Genomic DNA, 22559 nt, shown 5'->3' on the forward strand with positions numbered 1-22559 from the left:
AGATCCGGGGTTAGTTTTCGGTCAGAAACGGCCCATTTTTCACACTCGGTATTATCGGGCTGCTCACACAATATCGTGAGCTCATGACCAATTTAATCCGAATGACATTTGTGATTCCATCATGAGTGACTAACCCTACCTTTGCGCATGAAATAAGATTTCGGTTTAGTGACTAGACTCTAGTCCCTTTCCGGGCCAACCATCTAGCAGTAACGGAGACCAGTCATTATATTATTTATCGGGATATAGTGTCATATTTCAAGCAAACTCAGGAGAATCAATAAAATTGTCTACTGTACTATATGTTTATACTAGCTTTGTGTCGATATTTCCTATTTTTTAGTCACTGTCATATAGCGAATATTGGGGACCTGCTCTTTACAGAATTCTAATGATATATTACTGCAACATTCTGCTTATTCACAAAAATGTTCACAATATAGAACACCAACCTCTGAAATAACGAGGATCGCATACCGAACACGAACGTAAACCAAACATACGCACGACTCTTCAGTGGCTATTCTATACGTGGTATGAATGTGTGTGCGTGTGAGACCCGGCTTGGTAGCAGGTTACCTAGGATTGTCCCGTCAGACATGGACAACTAGATAGTTCTCTAGTTGTCTAATTTCACTAAATTGGAGCAAAATGCAAGTTATCTAATTCTAATCTAATTTGTGGAAATCTTTCTATGCTGTAATTCTAATTCTAATCTAATTTATTTTTTTCCTGAAAATGCGTCGTTGTCCGCGGCATTTTGCAGCAAGTTAACAAGAATATCCCTCTCGCGCACGGAAATCCAGTACCAAGCCGTCACCGCATTACTTACAGCAGGGGTGTCAAACATACGGCCCGAGAGCCGCATCCGGCCCGCCAGAGGATTTCATCCAGCCCGCGAAGTAATTCCGAGTAGCATTATATTGCATAGGAATACCAATTTGACTGTATCAATGAAATTTAAAATAATTTACTCCAATCTCGCCATTTTCCTTTGGGGGCAGGTTGCTCCCCGGATTATGTGTTTATTTACAGGTTTTACTGTGAATAAAGAATATAATAATATCATCTCAATCTCGTAACAGGGAACAACTTCATAAAGACGCTAATTCGGATGTTTTATTATTCATCGACATAAGAACAATATCAGAGATTACAATAGAGATCGTAACCCACGGAACTAGGTATCCTAAATGCATGCTTCGACAGTTTCAAAAGCAGTTGATAAATATATAGCTAGCTGGCGGGCTATAGCTTATTAGGTCTACCAGATCTTGGTCATTTCCGGAAAAACGTCTGAATTTCGTTTTCGGTCTTTCCTTTCGTCATTGGCACAAAGAGAGAGAAATGGACCATGCTCAACACCGTAGTGCCCATCCAAATCAGGAATGCGTAACCTTGAATCCAGACCTGCAAAGTTGGAAATCCTTTTATTATCGTTATCTGCGCACGGTGATTTTATTTTCGAAATTACGCAACAGTTCTTCCCAGTTACAATATAGGCCTACACACAACATTGTCTGCAGCAGGTCCAAGAGAGACCACTCAAAAGCTAAATATTTAGACATCAGCTAATAGTACTAGAATTATGGTATTTCTGATACGGCGTTACTGATATAACCGATATTGTAGCTGCATTATATTACGGCATCCACATTGAATAAATTCCCGAGACGGTACCACATCATGCATATCTTGAATCGGACCAAACCCAGCAAAGATCATGCGAAATTGGACGGAAAATGTATGTTTGGTGAAATCCGACTCGAAAAATGATAATCAGTCGGATATGGGCGGCCGTGACTCTACACCAGTGGTTCTCAGCCGTTCTTTGCCCGTGGCCCATTTTCCGGTTTGAAAATGTTCTGTGGCCCACCTCTTATCCTATAGTCATAGTGCTGTTCAAGGCGTGGTCATCGCTTGCGCCGATATGCCTATTTCTCAAAAATCAGCGCATTTTTCTCTTGCTGATCATTACAAATGTAGACCTCCAAATTAATGAAATCGCGCAAAGCGCAACGAAAATTTTCATGTTGAGTAAATCTCCTCCAACAAACAAACCACCAAATAAATTTGGGCCCCTATGAGTTCCCAACAATTGGGAGTTTTAGGTGCAGAAGTTACGGTCCTGGTAGACCGTATAACTCTTGTTTGCATTAATATGGCTGCTGTTTCACTCACGTCGCGAAACCCAATAATCTAATCCCTGCATCCACTGTGTGATTGCGGTTTTAGTTTTACTATGGAGCGGATTGGGGCTGGGCCAGCTTCAAACAATACTTTGGTGAAAGGGATACAGCACAGATGTGGAGAAACAATATTTCAATGATATTTCTCTACATGGACAATCTACATATAGTATGTCCTGTATCTACTGAAGTTGCGATGTCAGAACATTCAATCCAATAATAAAAATCATTTCATGTGACTCTTACATTATGTACAATGATTTCAAGGCCGGAAGTTTTAAACCGACTCCAAACATCAATGTGCTGCTCTAAATCCTCAATACATTACGATTCGTTTCGGTGGTGTCGTATACTTCGATAAGAAAGTTGAATTGATAATAAATTGCGATTATGGCTATTTTTATGTTACAATAATACGACCTGCCAAGGTACCGTAAATCTACATCAAATACACTTCTGTCCGAGTTTAATGCACACCCCTTTCAACGGCATACGACCCTGCTGGGATACTTGGTCACTTCAATACTAACTTCAAGTTAATATATAATCGAAATTATTTTCGTTGTTGTTATTAGCCGTAGGTTGTCGTAGCCGGGGGAAAAAGCCTCCGTTTCCCCACCCATTTTCGACTTGTCGATTGTGACTCCATACGTGCCATTACGTCCCATCAGAGTCGGATGAAAAACTTAATGTAGCCTACGCATAATTTGATAATGTGAATATATTTTTGAGCGGATAACATAACAAATATAACCAAATTTTCACTAGTTCTGCAATATTCGAAATAGCTCTGAGGCCCACCTCAAATGCTCCGGTGGCCCACCATTTGATAACCCCTGCTCTACACCCATCTGAGCCGAGAACTGGAATTCTGACGAGTATAATTGTTGTGGATGTCGAGATTATGACGCCCGTATCTCGCATTACCAACATTTTAGTTATTCAGTTTAACTATATTTCGTTAGGTAAATGTGAACTCTTTCTTATAATGAAAACTCCTAAAATATTAGTTCTCTGCAAATGCTTGTGGCGATCTTACAGTCCGACCCTTCGAGACGGCTAAAGCTGCCGATTAGATTTATCATCACTCACTGATATAATTTCAATCCCGACCTCCACACAGACACCATATCATACGACTGCGATCGTTGGTATAGTCTGTAAGCTACTATTTCCCTTGCACATGCGACTGCTTACCGCGAGATACGGTGATATGAAACCTACGAACCAGGCCAAGAACCAGAATCCAGCCCCACCAATCAGTAAACATAGAGATCGGGTCCGATCAACACAGAGAACGCCTAAAAGAGCGAATGTAGCCGTCGTGATCACTCCAAATCTGCAAAAGAAAGGATGTCGAATGTTCATAATTTTCAGTCAGTAAAGGGCCGGACATGATGATTCAAGTAGGCCTACTTTGACTACTAGATGTTATAATTCGAGTCCAGTAGTGAGGGACGATTTTTTCGAACATTGAAACTTCAACCAAGACAAAGCCTTGGAACTTCGATTAATATCCAAAACATGCATCCGACCCATGATGTAGAAAGCTACGCATGTTTGTGGGAATGACATATCTGCGAAGTAGTGATCAACTTAGAACAAACATCGCCGCAATGTGCAGAGAAATAGGTATTGTCGAAAAAATATCAATTTATCTTCATGTGGTGCAGAACTGGAATTATTTTATGTGGTGGTCGCATAAAGATGCATAATTGACCTTCCGAGTAATACGCGAATACTCGAAACGACTAGAAGCGCACGAATCTCCTATAGGTATTTGATTTAGCCCAACCGTAATTGAAAGCAGTAAGTGACATCGTGTATATAGTCCACAAATGTATATACAGTACAAGTAACTCATCAAACCAACCGTAACCCCGATGAACCTCGGAGTCAATATTTATTCCAAATCGACAATTCCATATTCCAATCCTATCTCAACCAAAAGCTGAAAGGTACAGTAATAATTGTGATCGGTGTCGCTTTGTGATTTTGATGGCATGAAAGTTTCATGTTCAAGTATTGCCTGTGACTAAAAGGTGATATTTTGAAGTGCAGCAATCTACATGCAGTTTGCAAATTAGAATCGCAAGTTCGTGTGTGCAGCTGCAATTTTACTTCCAAAACCTGAAAAGTAACTAATAATAATTCATCATGTCAAATCACACTACATTACCAGAATAAAGGTGCCGCAGCTATGGTATTGGTAAAGATCCGTGGCTCAGTACAACCACCGTTTCCATCCAAAGAATTGCTTGCGACTAAATTCTGATGGAAATTCCAAGCAATACTTGATTGCATGGATACTTTGAAAAGAACTTACGACGCCAAAGTTACAATGCAACTTACGCAGCCATAAAAAGATATAACGCCGCAAAAGCACCCCACGACATGCCAGGAATCTGCTTGGAAGTTTGTATACTTGCGGTCATCAGTGCATGACTTAGAACTATGAAGATGTCGGAAACTATCATGAGCGTTCGACAGTCATATTTTCGCATGGCGATAATCTAAATGAAAATAGGTGGCAATAACGTGTTGTATGCTATATCAATATATGTAATACATTATACCATATATAATAGGCTACTTGGAACTGCTTGTAATCCCATTTTCGAGCATTTCTCTTAATCTGATTTGCGTGAAAATCACTAGTCGAGACCTTGTTTTCTAGCGAGAACCCATAAATTTCTTTAAGTCGTTGCGAATTTTGGAAAGATCTTGACGAAAAATGTCAACAGTTATCATGGCTCCCCAGGTCTAGTTATTGCCTAAAAAGATACAATCACCTTCGCGTGAGACCTGTCGATGTGCGCGTGCGCTGGAGATAAGACACAATTAGGTCGCAGTAAAAAAATTAGGGACATATAATTCAAAATGGAATGCAGTTTCATATTTGCAGTTTCAAAATCGACCTTTCACAGACACATTAAGACTGGACGGATGAACTCCAAGAAGTTCATAGATCCTACGTTCAGAGCCCCTTATTTAGAGTCTAGGCCCGTTGTTCTTCAGCTTAGCTAACCTGCGGAACACACTAACCGCTACCCTGATCTGCTATTCCCTTTCAGATTTTAGGAGTTTAGGAAATGTGATACTTCACCTTGGAAGGTGCTCGGTCGAGACACAACAGCGTGATACCAATTATTTTATTTACTAATAAGCTTATAAAGATTGGGGAAATAGAATAGGCATTTCAGGACAACGGGGTTAGATTTCGGACCCCAAATACCCTTGCATACGACATTGCACGCGGCATACCACTAAGAAAATCACAATTAGACTACTGGTCTGATCTAATCGACTGAAAACAATGATTGTCAAGGAGGTCGTGTCATCACAGATCGTATGAATCAGTTGAGGGTATGTCTCGACATCCAAGGAGCCCCCAAGACTGGCGCAGGGAACCGCTGGTATTCCGTGGAACACCGGTTAAGGACCACCAGACTAGAGACTCTGGACCAGGGTTCTTTAACCGGGCGTATCGTACATCCTGGGGTGTGCCATAATTTTAAAAGGGTGTACCACTCGGATGGGGTGTAGCGGATCCGCATTACAATGGACCAATGACCACGATCAGCTATCCGGGGCCTACGATATATCGTAGGCCCGAGCTGGAGCTATCACAATAAATAGGCGGCAAGTCTCTGCTTCAGAACAGGTTGAACGGATGTGCAACATCGTACAAAGTTCATATCAACTGCATGCAGCTTGTAAATTACATTCCTTTTGTTATGTCATATAGGCAAATGTTTCTCATTTAACCGTTGGTGATGGACTTTGGTTTATTTTGGGGTAGAACTGGGTGGAGATAACATTTCGCGGCAAACAATACGATCATGTTGCCAAATTTATTCCACTCGAAGCTGTCCGACTGTCTCTCATCAGGAGCGAACGCCAGTAAATGAGGTTAACCAAGTTCGAAATATAGATAGAATTTTGTCGTTGTGACATTATAATGACTAATACACAGCGTCGAGAACGGCAGTAAACAACGCACGGTTACGATACAACATACATACATACATACAGACAGACAGTTTTATTGAACAAAATTGCAATAAAAATAAAATACATGCTGCAGCGATACGATCCTTAGGGATTCCTGCAAATAATCCATTCAGCTGCATTTGATGGAGTACTAATTAAGCATTGTTCAATTCGAGTGTCGCGTCATAAATAAATATAAAAAATGAAAGCAGGCCGAGCAGTGGTATGTTGATGCATCAAATGAGTAACAGGCAAAATACTAAAGGATTGAAAGCACTAAATGCAATCAAAACAGGAGATTAATAGGGTAAACAGCAATTACAATGTAAAGCAACTAACTTTAGTACGGTGTAAGTAAATGAGCTTTGTTTTCGCGACAAACAGCAGAGAACGACAATTCCTTCCAGGCTAATGGAATGGCATTCCATATTTTTGGACCAGAATATAAGATGTATCTGCGGCACTTATTATTCGTGATATGTGAAATAAATAAATTTTTTTAAGTTGAAGACACGGTATGGTGTGAATGTGCGACACTAGATGGCGAGAATATTTCACTGAACAAACTTGGGAGATCACCTCGATTATACTTGTACATCAATTTAATAACCTCTCTAGAGTGTAAAGATCCATGACTTTCAAGATATTTAGGCATTTATATTTTGGGGAGAGTCTTTCCCGTTCTTTCATGCAACTGATGAATCTAATTGCTAGATTTTGGAGTACTTCAGTTTCTGAATAGTATGTTTTGCAGCTAAGTCCCCAGAAGACAATGCCATAACTTGGCTGACTATGAAAAAGTGAGAAATTTAAAGTTCTAAGCACAGGTCTTGGGAGGCTGTGTCTTAGACGAGAAAAATTCCCACAACTCTGGAAAATTTTGTAGTAATTTTATCCTTATAGGATTTCCAAGATAAAGTATCGTCAATGTGAATTCCAAGGTACTTCGCACCAGGGCTGTGGAGTCGGAGTCGGTGGAGTCGGAGTCGGAGTCTAGGTAATTTTCGCTTGATGGAGTCGGAGTCGGAGTCGGAGTCGTGAAAACTATAATAGCTGGAGTCGGAGTCGTGGGGAAAATACTTACTGGAGTCGGAGTCAGAGTTTGTGAAAATGACCCTGACTTCGACTCCGACTCCAACTTCTCTATCATCAAAACATTTGCTTTCAAAGAATTTTCAATAGAATTTTTATGTACCACCAATCACTGTTATTAATAACCATACAGATCAGGTGCGGCCAGCCCGTGGCGCGCAGGCCAAATTTGGCACACGAGAAGGTTAGGTGTGGCCTGCGAGGTAATTCTCGAAAATTATTTATGACATCAGGTACAATTGCAAGGCCAACCAAAATTTGATTAGCATGACCGCGAAATTTGATGATGACGACTAAAACAACAGTTCTGACGCATTGGCGTATCCAGGGGCCAGCCACATTTGTCCCAGATCTTCGTATATGACCATGAAGTAGAATATTTCATAGCAGATTTACTTGACTTGAAATTTTTCTCGATACTTTGCATGATTCATTGTCGCTAGATTTCTTGCATTCAGTATTTAAGCCCCCTTCTGAAAATTATAAATGCATATTATTCACAGAATTGAGTCTAACTATATTCGCAAGTAGGAGATAACGTGTCGTCCAACATGCGGCTACGCTTGTGCACTCGCAGCGAGATCGTCGACAAAACATTTGCACAAAATGATAGTGGCATGTTCACTGATACCGTCGATTTTGCTATGTCTAACGTCGAATAATCCTATCCTTGCCAAATGAGCCCAGTGGTATACAGATGCGACCCCCAATGTATGTTAGCAACATATTTATTGATATATATATTTATATATATTGATATAATTTAGTCATCATCTTGAAAAAAATTTCGCGCATGGCGCGACCAGGGCCTGATTGCGCACTGCACAGTTGCATGACATATTGTTATCAATTTTAGAGCGTAATACTATAAGTCTTGTTTGCAATGTTACCTAATTCGGTTCGCTCCTATCGGACGACTAAAAAAAGGCTATCAACATTTCAGTTGCCCACGCAATGGTTCGTAAATCTCATGTGTCCCTTTGGCCCACCCCTGATATAGATAAAATTAGACATTACTTGCAAATTACAACTCAGTTGCACAGGGGAAGAAAATCGCAATATGCGTTTTCGCGATGCAGTCAAAATTGATTGATATTGTGACAGAGCAAATGCATCGGCTGGTTTTGTAAAATTGTAAACATGATGTAAATATGACCAAACGATGCAGCCTCCCACTTGACAAAATTAAAAATATTTGTAGTGTAGCGTAGCTGTTTTGGTCGAACAAATGATTAAGAAAGACTGCAAGTCCCAATCCTTGAATACTTGATTAAGTACATGTAGACTAGCCATATGCTATAGGCTTTGACTATACTTAACTAAATTCCATTTATGACCAATGTCTATTAGTAGTAAGAGTTTGTGTGCTTGTAATCAGTATAGTGTACAATGACAAAATTAGTAAGTTCAATCTCTTTATTAGTTGCTGACTCATACACAAGAGCTACACTTGGATTTTTTATCTACATTTTTATTATACAGGATTGGATATCTGCCATATTTGAATGATTTATACATTTCAGGATATTAGAGAGTCAATGTTATAAAAACTTGAAAAAGGAAGGATATTTAGCAAATCTTTATTTCATGTTAATTGCAAGTGGATAATTCGAGTTGTGCCACAATGAAACAATTCAGCATGCCACAGTTAATCATAGGTTTGCATATGTTTAATGGTTGTATGATAGTCATTCAACCGACAATGTGGCATATAATTTTCGAAGTAAATTGGTAATAATGCTGGAGTCGGAGTCGGGAGTCGGAGTCGGTACGTTTAAAGACCCAGGAGTCGGAGTCGGAGTCGGTACGTTTAAAGACTCAGGAATCGCAGTCGGAGTCGGAGTCGGTATATTGAAAATGTGTGGAGTCGGAGTCGGATCCGGAGTTGGTGGTAAAATTTACCGACTCCACAGCCCTGCTTCGCACATAGGATGGGGTTCACATCTGTGTTATTTATATTCAAGAATGGAGTGGGTGATGTAATAGTACTAGGTGTTTGATTAATGATTAGAATTTGTGTTTTAGATGGATTTATAAGTAGCTTGTTCACAAACAACAGTAATGACAGATTTACAGCGTGTAGAGATGTTCCTTCTGGCGACAGATGATCGGCTTTTGCAGCTTTATAATGGTTGACTCAAGGACCTTTAAATGAAAAAGAGAACGACCACGAGCAACTATGGAAAACTGATTGTTATTGTTATGTTTTGCACACTCTGGGTCTTTAAAGTCCGATGGCAGAATTACATGCTGTTACTTGGTCATAATCACGCATGGTAACTATAGAGACTGTATTGACGAAGAAAATATGTTATCACCCTGCGAATTCTTAATTTAACGTGGGATGTGTTGACGAATTCTGTGTTGCAAGCGCTGGTATGTGCTACCCACATACCGACTGTCGTCGCATCGGTACGTATATTGGTAAATTATGTTACCGTGATCAATCACAGCAAGAACATCCTTCCGCGTTGGTGGTAGTAAATATATCGTAGTAAATATGACACGGGGTTCCACTTGTGGAAAACAATGACTTACGGAGGACGGGATTTGCATTGCGATATCTGTTTATAATGATTCTCGATGAAACCGGTGTGATAGCTCAGACATTTGATTTGGTACTATCTGCGATAACCTTATATATAGGACGCAGTGTAGCCTACATAATTGCAGTGGCGTAGCCAAGGATATAGGGGGCCTAGTTTGAGTCAGCCAGTATGTTTTTATTCATCTGACCAACAAACACAACATGCAAATTGCTATGGATTGGTATACGACGGTGGACCGGATGGTCTTAGATTCAGTCGCCACCCAGCGCAGTTATAAACGAGAAAATATGGCAAGAGGAGAACCACTGTGTTAGATGGTGGTCCGGTAACCTCGAGCCCTGATTAGTATTTAGCCGTTCCTATACGTTGCATCCTTGCTCATTCTTTATTCGATTAGGCCAGGAGTGGCCAACCTGCTGACGTGCGACTACATGCAGCCATAAAACCATAATATGCGGCCGTCTACACATAATTAAATTAGCGTGAGTTGGCGGCCGTCAATATGGAATTTAAATTTACGAATTGGTTCCAAAATCTTTGAAAGATTTCCATTCAACCTACAAATTTTCTTCAAGGTTAGCACTATTAAGGGTGAATTAAATATTTCGTGTTTAATATGATAGTGTCCTTGCAATCTGTGCCCCACCGTGTTTGTCGTCCAGATGGACCGTGACGACTCTCCGCTGGAATGCGACCGTGTGCCATATATGTAATGTATAGTATACATGAAATCGAAATGTGGCTTACTACGGAATCGGTTTATTATGTGGTCAGGGGTGTACGAGTTTTGAGTGAACTTTAAAAGGGTGTACCACGACGAAAAAGGTTGCAGAGCACTGCTCTTGACCAGGGACGGGCAACATACGGCCCGCGACGTGATTTTGATCATCCACTGCTTGCTTACTACGTCGAATCTTAGTGACTGCAGGTTATTCTTCAGCGTTCGTATGTGTATAGCGTGCGAGAGTGAATCTTACGCGTAAGTTCGTCAACACGAGAAGCCTTGCATTACCGGCATTTATACGCATAAACGTAACCGTAATGAATTGATGTCTTCGTAGACTTGAAAAAATCCCAACCCCTCGTTCGTATACAATACATTTTACCAGAGGCGCGCAACGTACGGCCCGCAAAGGGATTTTGAGCGGCCCGCAGACAGTTTTCGGTCATACATGATAGTATGGCCCGTGGTCACAGTCTGGCGCAATTCTTCACTGCTTGCCTACTACGTCAAATAATAGTGACAGTAGTTTATTCTCTCTTTTTCTCGGACACAAATAATTGTGATTGGTAATTATTCTTTAGTTCTTTGTAATTTTGTGTGTCCTACCTGCAGCCAGAGTTCAAAGATCCTGTTCACAACTTTGATCGACAACAGATGTCTCATTGACTCCAACAGTTATTTAAGTAGGCCTAGCCTACATACCGTTATTAAATTCATTGAATACCGATTTGGTCTCTATGCTTCAAACTTGAAGATTACATTAAAGGTCAACTGCATGTCCGAAAAGACTTTTGCTTATTTCGTGGATTATGTGGTTAGGAATAAGAAAAAAATAATGAAAATGAAAATTACATGATAGTTTTCAAGTAATTTAAATTACAAATCGAAATTCCGAAAAACGGACCCGAAATGATCCAGCTGTGAAATGACGTCAAGTAGTTGACACAACAAAAATCCTTGTTATTCCTGTTGGCTGTTAGGTGGGATTCGTTGCTTAGATTTGCTGTGGATTTGAGTCATTGAGTGAGATCATGAAGGCTGTGAAGGAGGTGATTCATAGAGTCAGATGTTATGTCGCGTATGGTTGCTCCAATACGCAATATGCCGTGCCCTTAATGTCTTTACATCGCTGCCAAAATCCATCCGTATACCGTCAGGCGACCATACGCCGCTAAGACCAAAAGTGCGGACTTATAGACAACCAAAGGCAAAGACATTTTCAATGACGTATCCGATATACGCAACGCGCAATAAAGTTGACTGCTGACCACGGAAACTCTCACACGTAGTGCCGACGTACTGCAGTTCATACTTTATTTTCACGCACCAGTGAAATTGTGGTAATGGCAGAGGAACGCACTTCTAAAGCTATGCAAAGTGTCCAAAATCGGTAAGTGAAAATGTACTGTGTTAGCTAGTATTGTAAGAGTGTAACTAACCGTTTAAAGTAGTATTGACTGTGGTACGGTAGTCATCAAAGTAGTTACTGTTTACACGCATGTGCATTGTGCATGTGCAATCATCATCATCATCATCATTGGTTTATAAGCAATTTTATCAGTTCAATACACCACAAAAAATGCGATACAATGAAAAGACAGGAAGATGTCTAAGCAACAAGGAGTAGTCTATGGAATCTGACACCCACCTTGGCCTAGGCGATGTAAAGAGGAGGCATGCACACTGAATGAAAGTAAAAAAGTTGGTATAGAAAAAGAAAGCGACAAGAACTAGGGCGGCATGTCATGGGAAGCGAGATCGATAGATCAGTCGTGGTCCGGTAATCTTGAGGACGGACTGTATATAGGCAAATAACTGAAATAAGTATGCCTTGAAAAACTTTGAGAGTAGAAGTGTACGTAGTCTGAAATAAAGCCAATTAAAAATCAATCAAGAAAAAAGATGTATAAAGTAGGCTTACCATATTTCGGAAATGAAAAAAGAGGACACTTTTTCAGAAATTTCAGACAAGCAAAACTGGAGAAGAATTCTCAAAAACAGGTAAATTTCACCCGCTTCATGAACGATTGACTACAAAAAAAAAAAAAAAAAAAAGGTCATCACTTCCGCTCAGAGCTCAAAAACACGTTTTTCCCTCCACATTGCTAGGTGGATGACTAAAAAAAAAAAAAAAAAAAGGTCTTCTTTTCGCTCAGAGCTGAAATCACCACTTTTCCCTCCGAAATACCCGCCGGAACTTCACTTCTGCGCTAATTTGTGGCATATCACTCGCAATTTCCTCTAAATCTGACCTAAATTTTCAAAAAAGAGGACAAAATCTCAAAAAAGAGGACAAAAGGGCGTCCTCCGAGGACACTTTCAAAAAAAGTCAAAAAAGAGGACAAATCCTCTTAAAAGAGGACGTATGGTAAGCCTATATACAGGCATTAGTTAATAGGAGTCTGTAACCTGCTGACTTCATGATCTATAATGGTTATGTCGCAGACCTCATTTTAATGGAAGAGTTGCTATTACTTTTGAAAATAAACTTCTGTTTGTGTACATGTTTAGTCATATAATCATATTAGTTACTTAAGTTATTGAATGAAGACTGTCAGATATCAGTGACTAAATCTCTCAAGATATCGACAGCTCAGTAAAAGATGAAAACGTATCACTATCACCATAGCAGTCTAAAAGTTAGGTAGGATGCAGTTGGCAATCCTTCATTTTTATGATACTTCGGAACAGCATTTGGTATACTGCCTTTGATTCGACTTTATTATAAAACTCTGCAATGTTTTTGCACCTGCTTTAGATTCCTGCAATGAAGAAGGTGACGCATGTATTCAAGCAAGACCAGATACGGCAGAGTCGACCAAGTCTATTGTGATGGCTTCCTCATTCAACTAGCGGCATCGTGAAAATTAGTTGAAGCCATTGCTGAACAAAAGAAGCTATTGTTGGACACAAAACTATATTTCTCTCCCTGACACAGTAGTACTGTTGATGGATTGGTTATGTTGCATTTATTATTTTCAATACAATTATTCCTTCGCGAAGCATTGCAAAAATGAAATCCTTTGAATTTTGATCGGATGTACAGACAGGATTTCTCGTTGGTTTGTGTTGCAGAATCCCAATGGCCAGCAAACAAAACTTCCGTACAGCTTCCAGCTTTCTCAGCTTCCTGAAAAGCATAATTGTTGTGTTACTGACGGGTAATTACTTGGCACACGACTCAACGTTTCATGTGAATGAGACTCATTCGGTCATGCATCAAACTAGATGGTATAATTATATGACAATATTCCTGTTGATATCTATAGTGAGATATCTCTCTGATTGAGCTACTGATTGAAATCCTGGTAATGCTGTGATGCACTAATAATTCGTTAGTTGCTCTCCCACTAATAGTTTGCATAAGTTGGCAATAACCTCCATCCTCTATCCTGTAATTGATAATACCAAGATTAATAACTGAAAAGAGGTAGGGTACTCCACCAAATTACACATACCGGTGTATTTCATTTGGTATAGACAAGCGGCTTCAGCTGAACAAGCCAGGCTGATCATACTATATATTACTAACCTCCTTAGGTTATTCATCAATAATCATACTCAAACGACCCCTCGTTTTCGGAGCAGCAAGGAGTTCCACTGATACGGGATTGAGCTCATCAACACTTGATACGTGTTCACTGTTCAGTTCAAACATTACTTTCGTAAGCAAGGTCAAAAAGCATACTTACATTCGTCATCTGAGTAATCGCACTCACTTGGTGAATCCATTACAAGCGAAACCTCCGCGATAACTAACTAATATAATCGCCCTGCTACTGCAAAAGCACCAGCCCTATAGCATACATCCGCAGCGGTCAGAAGAGATGTCAACTACATGACGTCACAATGAACATTTCGCTTTTTCTGTAAACATACCAATTTTGGGACTTTCAGTCCAAATTACGGCAATTTCCGATTAGTTTGAAATACGGAAAGTCGGGAATTTCGGTATGAAAAAAAAATTCTGAACATGATTAGGCGAAGTTGTCTATAAGATGCAGTTGACTTTTAAATACGATTAATCCTATAGGTGGATAAATATGTGTTTAATGTATCGATTTAGGAATATGGCCCGCCAAGTAATTCATTTCCCTATATCCGGCCCGCCGACTGCAAAAGTTGCCCGCTCCTGCTCTAAACACTTTTAACTGTCATGAGTGACAGCTCTGTGGATAGGTTCATTATAGGGATTTGTAATTCAAAAAGACAGAAACCCGACATATTCCAATAAATGTCATCCGTAGTCGGATTTCTTCCTAATTTTCTAAAACAACATATACCTCCGACTTTTATAGTCAGGATTGGGTCTGGATCTCGAATCACTGTGATCTGTACATGTTTACTACTCAGACTGGAGAGTCGGAGTCGGAAGTCGTCACATTTTGTCAGGTAAGAGTCACAGCTGGATCGAGTCGCTAATCAAATTGATGATGAGCAGAGAATCAGAGTCGCATGAAAGTTATCCCGACTCCTAATTTTATATACAATATATGTAATTGCCGTGTGAATAGATTCGTGGTCGAGTATGAGATGGATACAGAATTCGATTTGTTAAAAAGTCGGGATGGGGAAGACATGGTCTCATTTTTCGAATTGGTGCAGAATTCAATAGTCGGAATCGATGTCGCAACTTTGAATGTTATGTGAGTCGGGATAGGAATCGCATAGAAATGTTTATGACTACGCAGTCCTGCTACTACTTCTGTGACGTCGTCCTGATGTGTACTGATTTATTTTTCAAACGACCCATTGATGCTTGGTCTGACCCAGTGATTCCCGAACTGTGTGGCACGGCACACTAGGAATTTTTGGCATTGTTGGAAAGTAATTGTTTTATATTTTATTGAATCAACTTATAAAGAAGAAATCCTTCGGCAAATCATGAGCACATTCTCAGGAATTCCTCCCGCACTGCAGCAATATTGCATAGCAACTGCTATTAACAACTTTGGGTATAGGTAATTGATTGGAAAACAATAGATCATCCATTTTTTCGCGGAATAAGAACGAATCATTCATTTACGAAAGAACCCATTTGAAGAAAAAAAATGGATGAGTTTTGATAGTCTGCTTTCGAATCCTATTCCATGATCGATATAAAAACGAACATAATTTCACTATATAGCCGTTGCATCTTCATAGCTATGTGAACGGATCCGTAATTCCCTCGAAGTGGGCCCAAAACTATTTCGCAAATCCTCATAAAGTATATAATATTTCTCGGAAGATGCACTCTACTTTAAAATTTCTTCTTGGTTCAACTCGTATTCCTAACCGTATTCGTAATTATAAGAGAGCCAACTTATTATTGTTATTATAGGAAACGACACTTACACTAATGAATAGTCTTGACCATGTAGCATGACCATTTGAACATGGTGATGCATAATAACATACCCTAAATTTTCGAAATCATCACCTTCATCATCTGTACCGGTTTATACGACTCGTTCATGAATCGCGTAACACCGTCCTTCGTTCGCCACTGCATGAGTCATTGTGTGTTTGTGAATCGCATGTATAAAGGATAGTAATGAAATTACCCGTATAGAGGAAAGGGGTAAGTTATCTTGAACACGCAATGGGGGTTCATGATGATCCTGTTTTAGCGTGGCTAACAAAACACAATACTGTTTCGGTCCGGTATGTGAACATGGCATGAACATAGTTGTAACCGAGAGTGACATTTCGAAATTGACGACGAAATGCTCGTATGTTTGCCAACAATTCCACATCGTTTCAGTCGTATAAATTTGTGTAAACCAGCCCATTAGTACGTGAAAAATAAGTGTGCCGCGAGCGTTTCAGAATTATCCTACAGTGTGCCGCAAGCTGAAAAAGTTTGTGAACCACTGTGACTAAAGGTACGACTCGCACGAGTGCAGTAGTCTATCGACAACGAATATTGGTGATCTTGTAAACCAGTGGTTCCCAACGTGGGCGATATCGCCCCCCAGGGGGCGATTTGACGGTCTAGGGGGTGAAAATACCGAAGGGGGCGATAGGGGGGCGAAAACGGACGTAGGGGGCGATAGGGGGCGAAAACAACGAAGGGGGCGATAGGGGGGCAATGGCGCGTTAAGACGGCTATATTGGAGACGGGACTGTAACTACCGCACCGCAAACCCCCAATCATGGGGTGGGCGCCGGAATTCGAAGGTGGCCATAAATTATTTCGTGAATTAACATAAATTGCAGAGTAATTTTGTAGAAATTCATGCAACTTTTTCAAAAAAATTTCGTGCTGCGAGCGATTTTATATTTTCATATATCTTGACTTTGGGGTACCCGTCTCTCAACAAAAATACGCATGATTTATGGAAATGGGAGACTTCGGCGTCAGCCATTACTGCGACACGACGCACCATGACATAATGAAGTTAGAGGCGATGTAATATGCGACTCCGAGAAGTGTGCCAGAACGATCAGCAGCGAGAAGACCTTGACCGAAAAGGAATTCCCTTGTGCTGAACGAAAACTTCGATATATACACATATATGTTTAATTGTCCATATTTGCCTCAATGGCTGGCGTCGAATGGTCATGTCCTGGTGCCCTTAACCCTACAGGACAAATGCCATGCCGCAAAGAAAAAAAATTTTTGCTAGTTAAGAAATATCAATTTGAAATCATGCGTGTCTTTTAGTATGGTACGTTTTGACGATTTCCATATCTTCTGACATAGCAGATATAGGAGGTCAGGAGATAGCATCATGTAACGAAGTTAATATAAAAACGATTCCGCCTAATTTCGTGGCAAAAGCGAAAAACGTGATGGGGGTTGATTTATCACCCTATGGGAGCCCAAGACCAAAGTTTTTTTGGGGGGCCTGACGAAGGGCTGTTTCGTTCCTGCCAACGGGTATAAGCCCGAAGATGTTTAAATAATATTTAGGGTGTCCTACCTTTTCCAACACACACCACACTCAGATCTACCGGTAAATCTGATTACGTGAGCAGAAAGAGGATGAAAAAATTGATAGCAATATATATGCAACTCCCGACCATATTGACCGATTCAAACATGAACAATATAAATTTGTCGCGCTTCGCGCGTTTAGGCGAAATACGGTGACTCACCAAATAGTAGGCTACATGAAATAGAGTATAGCTGATATGTAGCGAAAAAAGCCCACTGGCTGACAAGGGGTCTGAGGTGGTTTATCACCTTATAGGGCCAAAGACCAACGTTTTTGGGGGTGACGAAGTGCTGTTTTCGGTTCCCAATATTTGGGGGGCGATGATCGGCGTGGAGCTTCAAAAGGGGGCGATGAGTCGAAAAAGGTTGGGAACCACTGTTGTAAACAGTCACTTCATTACACATTTAATAAAAGTAACACAACTTACAGCACCAGCAGACGCCAAAGCCGAGAGAAAGAACGCGCCCATCGAAGTTGGCGTTACAACGTCCTGTGAAATTCCAGCTTCCAATAATATTTTGTCCGAAAATGCCAAGACGTTGCTGAAGCCACGACCCATCAACAAACTGAATGTGACAACAACGCACAAGAAATGCTTCCTGAAAATATCGACTTTACAGATGTAATTCTAACTTAAATGGAAGAATTTGAAGTTTATACCTGTATTGTGGAGTGGTGATTATTTCCTTCAGAGTGGCTTCCCGTTGGGTATCGAGATCGTTTCCAGCTACGCTTCGTAGTAAATTAAGTTCAATTTGAATGTTTTCCTATAATGACCAATTGAGCATGCATAGAATTGTGTTTTTAAATTCCTACCAAACGAATATACCGCATCGCTACTACGGAGCCTCTGCAATATTTCAGCAGCCTCTACGGAACCATGCTTCGTATATGACTGATAAGGCGTTTCAGGAATCCAGTAGAAGCACATTACAAACAGAACTGTGAAGATGAGCCTGTATAAGATGGCTCCCAAGACTCTTTCGTAAGATCCCAAAATCTGCGATTCATGACCACCATGAGAAGATTTCCCACGCATGACGTACATGCCACAAAAGACTTACTTTTGACCACGCGAAAAAAGTGGAAGCTACTTGTCCAACTGGTAGTAAAAGTCCGTACATAGCGCCATAGTATTGCCGTCTGTGCGCCACAGAAATCTCACTCACAATAAGGGGATTGATTGCTGAAAGAAATTTGTCCGATTATTCTATTATTCATCAAGGCAACTTGGCACCAATTGAATACCTTTTGGTGCTAGCGTCTACGCCAGGGGTCACCAACACGCGGCCCGCGGGCCGCATGCGGCCCGCGAGGTCATATTGTGCGGCCCGCGACTTGATTTGAGATTTCGGAAGAAAGCTAAGAAAACCATTTTGAAATGATGAAATCGACTACCGTTCAACATATTGTTGTTTATGTTGTTTACAAATAAGCTATTCTCGATTGCCCAACATCACTATCCGTCACTATAGCTAAAATGGCTGTGGCGATGGCAACAGCATTCCATCGAGGGAGAATCAGCTGATATGAATGAGCAATGAGCATATTGCCTTGACGTGCAATGGCCCAAACACTGACAACACCAAGACGCTTAGAAAACGGCTTAGGGCAGTAGTTCTTAAGCTAGGGGCGCTTCCCCCTTGTGGGAGCGTGAAGGCCTCAGACATAGCCACGGAGCTACGCCCAGTTGAATTTTTTTTCGCGCTTCGCGCGATTTACCTAATTTTGATAGTTGTTGCTCTGTGTATAGTCCGGAATTCATAATTATAGAACTCTCATCAACAGTCATACCCTTCCGTGCCGTCAAACTATTCGTTGAGATTGCTAGCTTTCTGGATGCATTTTGTGATATGACGATAAGGGGCGCGCGATTTTTTTCAGTATCACAAAGGGGTGCCGTCTAAAAAAGTTTGAGAACCCCTGGCTTAGGGCTTCCCCACAGTTTCAAGCTTTACGTGGAGATGGTCTTTCAGCAATGTAACGTATCTTGTCGACCCCAATATCGATTCCATAGTTTCTGAAAAGCGTTTCCAGGTATCCTGCACAGCTCAGAGTTCAAAATGAAATGAAATTGATGATAATGATTTTTTTGTTGTATTTGTATTCCTTCAATAAAATATTACTTCTTTAGGGTCACTATGCTGTTGTTAGGTAGCACATAGTTGTACTGACTTAGAGTTTCAGAACGTGGTTGCCTATTTATGTCGATATCAAGTTCATGCGGCCCGCGGCCGCTACGAAATTTGAAAAGTGGCCCGCGACCCGTTTTGAGTTGGCGACCCCTGATTTATAAGTATCGGTTACCAGCTATAGTCTATTATAGGCTTACCATACGACCTCTTTTAAGAGGATTTGTCCTCTTTTTTGACTTTGTTGAAAGTGTCCTCGGAGGACGCCCTTTTGTCCTCTTTTTTGAGATTTTGTCCTCTTTTTTGAAAATTTAGGTCAGATTTAGAGCAAATTGCGAGTGATACGCCGCAAATTAGCACAGAAGTGACGCTCCGGCGGGTATTTCGGAGTGAAAAACGGGGATTTTAGCTCTGAGCGGAAAAGTTGACCTTTTTTTTTTTTTTTTAGTCAACCGATCGCAAAGTGGGTAAAATTCACCGGGTTTTTGAGAATTCTACTCTGGTTCTGCAAGTTGCAAATTTCTGAAAAAGTGTCCTCTTTTTAGATTTCCAAAATATGGTAAGCCTAGTCTATTAGGGGTGGGCAAACCTGATTCATGCGCGAGTCGCAAATCAATAAACTTACCTTTAAAAAGAGTCACAATACGAATTTTTGAAGTCACAATAAAATGTATTCTTTCGAATGAAGTTTATTATTATGTAATCATACGATGCATCTTCACCTGGGCTTTAAGGTGTTTAAAATCAGGCTGATATGACGTCTAAGCAGCGCGGAGCAGTTCCTTCAAGAGCTGATTAAATTTAATGAAGTTTTCAGCTCGGTAATCTCGACGACTTTTTGTTGGCCAAACTCAGCAGTTATTGCTAGCCTTTACAATACAAATGGAAGAGCCGTATTCACCTTTGTTAGCCCGGAAATGGTTGTGACCTTCACTGGCATAATAATAATCAATTACATTGTTGAACACGATGATCTGTCATTGATTGATGAACAGGCATCCATTGTTGCGGGGGAACTGGATTCGAGAGTTCAATTGCAAATTTCTACAGCTATTGCTACCTTCAGATAAATTTAACAAGTCGTTCCTAAACCATACCGAAAGAAACAACACCAACACAATACGAGTATTGTTTTACGCGATAAAATGCATCAATTTAAGATCAGGATATACATCTCTAGCAAAAGGGGAAACGCATGTGCTTCGTGCAATCATAAAAGAGCTGCAACCAAAAGCTGAAAGAGCCGTATGCGGCTCGCTAACCGCAGCTCGCCCATCCCTGGTCTATACAATATTAACTTATTTTGGGGTCTGCTATCAACGATTTTTATATGACATTTTTTATGATAGTGTGCGATCTCAGTGAGGAATCGTAGTTGCTTGTGATAAATTCATTTTTTGGCAAATATTTCAAAATATTGTAAGTTTTTCCACATCGTTTCGTAACTTAAGTTTCGAGAATCCATTATTTACTGTCGCAGATATGATGGAACGAAAATATGTAGCGCGTTGAACATTCAACATTTCGTTTATCCGTGGTATGTAATCTCTACCTTTCATAACTCGAATATTTGATGCTGCAGAGACTAAAAATCTCACGAGCCTAACTCAATTATGCATGGCCACGGAGTCATGGTTAAATGTATAGCGTAGACCAGGGGTCGCCAACTCAAAACGGGTCGCGGGCCACTTTTCAAATTTCGTAGCGGCCGCGGGCCGCATGAACTTGATATCGACATAAATAGGCAACCACGTTCTGAAACTCTAAGTCAGTACAACTATGTGCTACCTAACAACAGCATAGTGACCCTAAAGAAGTAATATTTTATTGAAGGAATACAAATACAACAAAAAAATCATTATCATCAATTTCATTTCATTTTGAACTCTGAGCTGTGCAGGATACCTGGAAACGCTTTTCAGAAACTATGGAATCGATATTGGGGTCGACAAGATACGTTACATTGCTGAAAGACCATCTCCACGTAAAGCTTGAGACTGTGGGGAAGCCCTAAGCCAGGGGTTCTCAAACTTTTTTAGACGGCACCCCTTTGTGATACTGAAAAAAATCGCGCGCCCCTTATCGTCATATCACAAAATGCATCCAGAAAGCTAGCAATCTCAACGAATAGTTTGACGGCACGGAAGGGTATGACTGTTGATGAGAGTTCTATAATTATGAATTCCGGACTATACACAGAGCAACAACTATCAAAATTAGGTAAATCGCGCGAAGCGCGAAAAAAAATTCAACTGGGCGTAGCTCCGTGGCTATGTCTGAGGCCTTCACGCTCCCACAAGGGGGAAGCGCCCCTAGCTTAAGAACTACTGCCCTAAGCCGTTTTCTAAGCGTCTTGGTCTTGTCAGTGTTTGGGCCATTGCACGTCAAGGCAATATGCTCATTGCTCATTCATATCAGCTGATTCTCCCTCGATGGAATGCTGTTGCCATCGCCACAGCCATTTTAGCTATAGTGACGGATAGTGATGTTGGGCAATCGAGAATAGCTTATTTGTAAACAACATAAACAACAATATGTTGAACGGTAGTCGATTTCATCATTTCAAAATGGTTTTCTTAGCTTTCTTCCGAAATCTCAAATCAAGTCGCGGGCCGCACAATATGACAGGTAAACGGACGGGTAAACAGTTTCGTAGATACGGAAGTTGATAAGAGATATATATCGCGTAACATACATATAAGTTATAGCCCAAAGGTAGTTTTCAAGCGTAAGGCTGACGCCGACATGACTAATTTATCATCAATGCTTGCAGACTGCCGAGTGTAATTTCATAGACACAAGAGACAATTATTTATGCTCATTGCTCATCCATGACGGCAAGCATTACCGCGTCAAATTTATGATCAGACTAGGGCAAAATATTGTCTTGGGTCAGAATTTTGCACGGGTGGAGTCAAACGTAGCTGGGATTATATGGGATCGTACCGGGCAATCAT

At 40.6% G+C, this 22559-nt stretch overlaps 1 protein-coding gene across 3 annotated transcripts; it reads right to left on the minus strand.

Moving 5' to 3' along the window:
• Positions 1–1102: 1102 nt before the first annotated feature.
• On the minus strand, positions 1103–18702 carry LOC145451770 (solute carrier family 2, facilitated glucose transporter member 2-like). 3 transcript variants are annotated; one of them, XM_080330011.1, is made up of 7 exons: positions 18535–18702; positions 18300–18470; positions 18131–18237; positions 17898–18069; positions 4542–4702; positions 3418–3528; positions 1103–1410 (listed from the first exon to the last, which is right to left on the minus strand). In XM_080330011.1, exons 1-7 carry the CDS (start codon positions 18592–18594, stop codon positions 1383–1385), a joined length of 810 nt encoding a protein of 269 aa, XP_080186137.1. In that variant the 5' UTR covers positions 18595–18702; the 3' UTR covers positions 1103–1382. The 3 variants fall into 3 exon arrangements, with proteins under 3 accessions (XP_080186137.1, XP_080186136.1, XP_080186135.1); XM_080330010.1 differs by having other exon boundaries at positions 3387–3528; positions 18137–18237; positions 18535–18676; XM_080330009.1 differs by having other exon boundaries at positions 3387–3528; positions 18535–18676.
• Positions 18703–22559: the final 3857 nt, after the last annotated feature.

Source organism: Botryllus schlosseri, chromosome 12 (genome assembly GCF_051294905.1).
Source record: "Botryllus schlosseri isolate E-star chromosome 12, Bs_hap1, whole genome shotgun sequence".
NCBI lineage: Eukaryota > Metazoa > Chordata > Ascidiacea > Stolidobranchia > Styelidae > Botryllus > Botryllus schlosseri.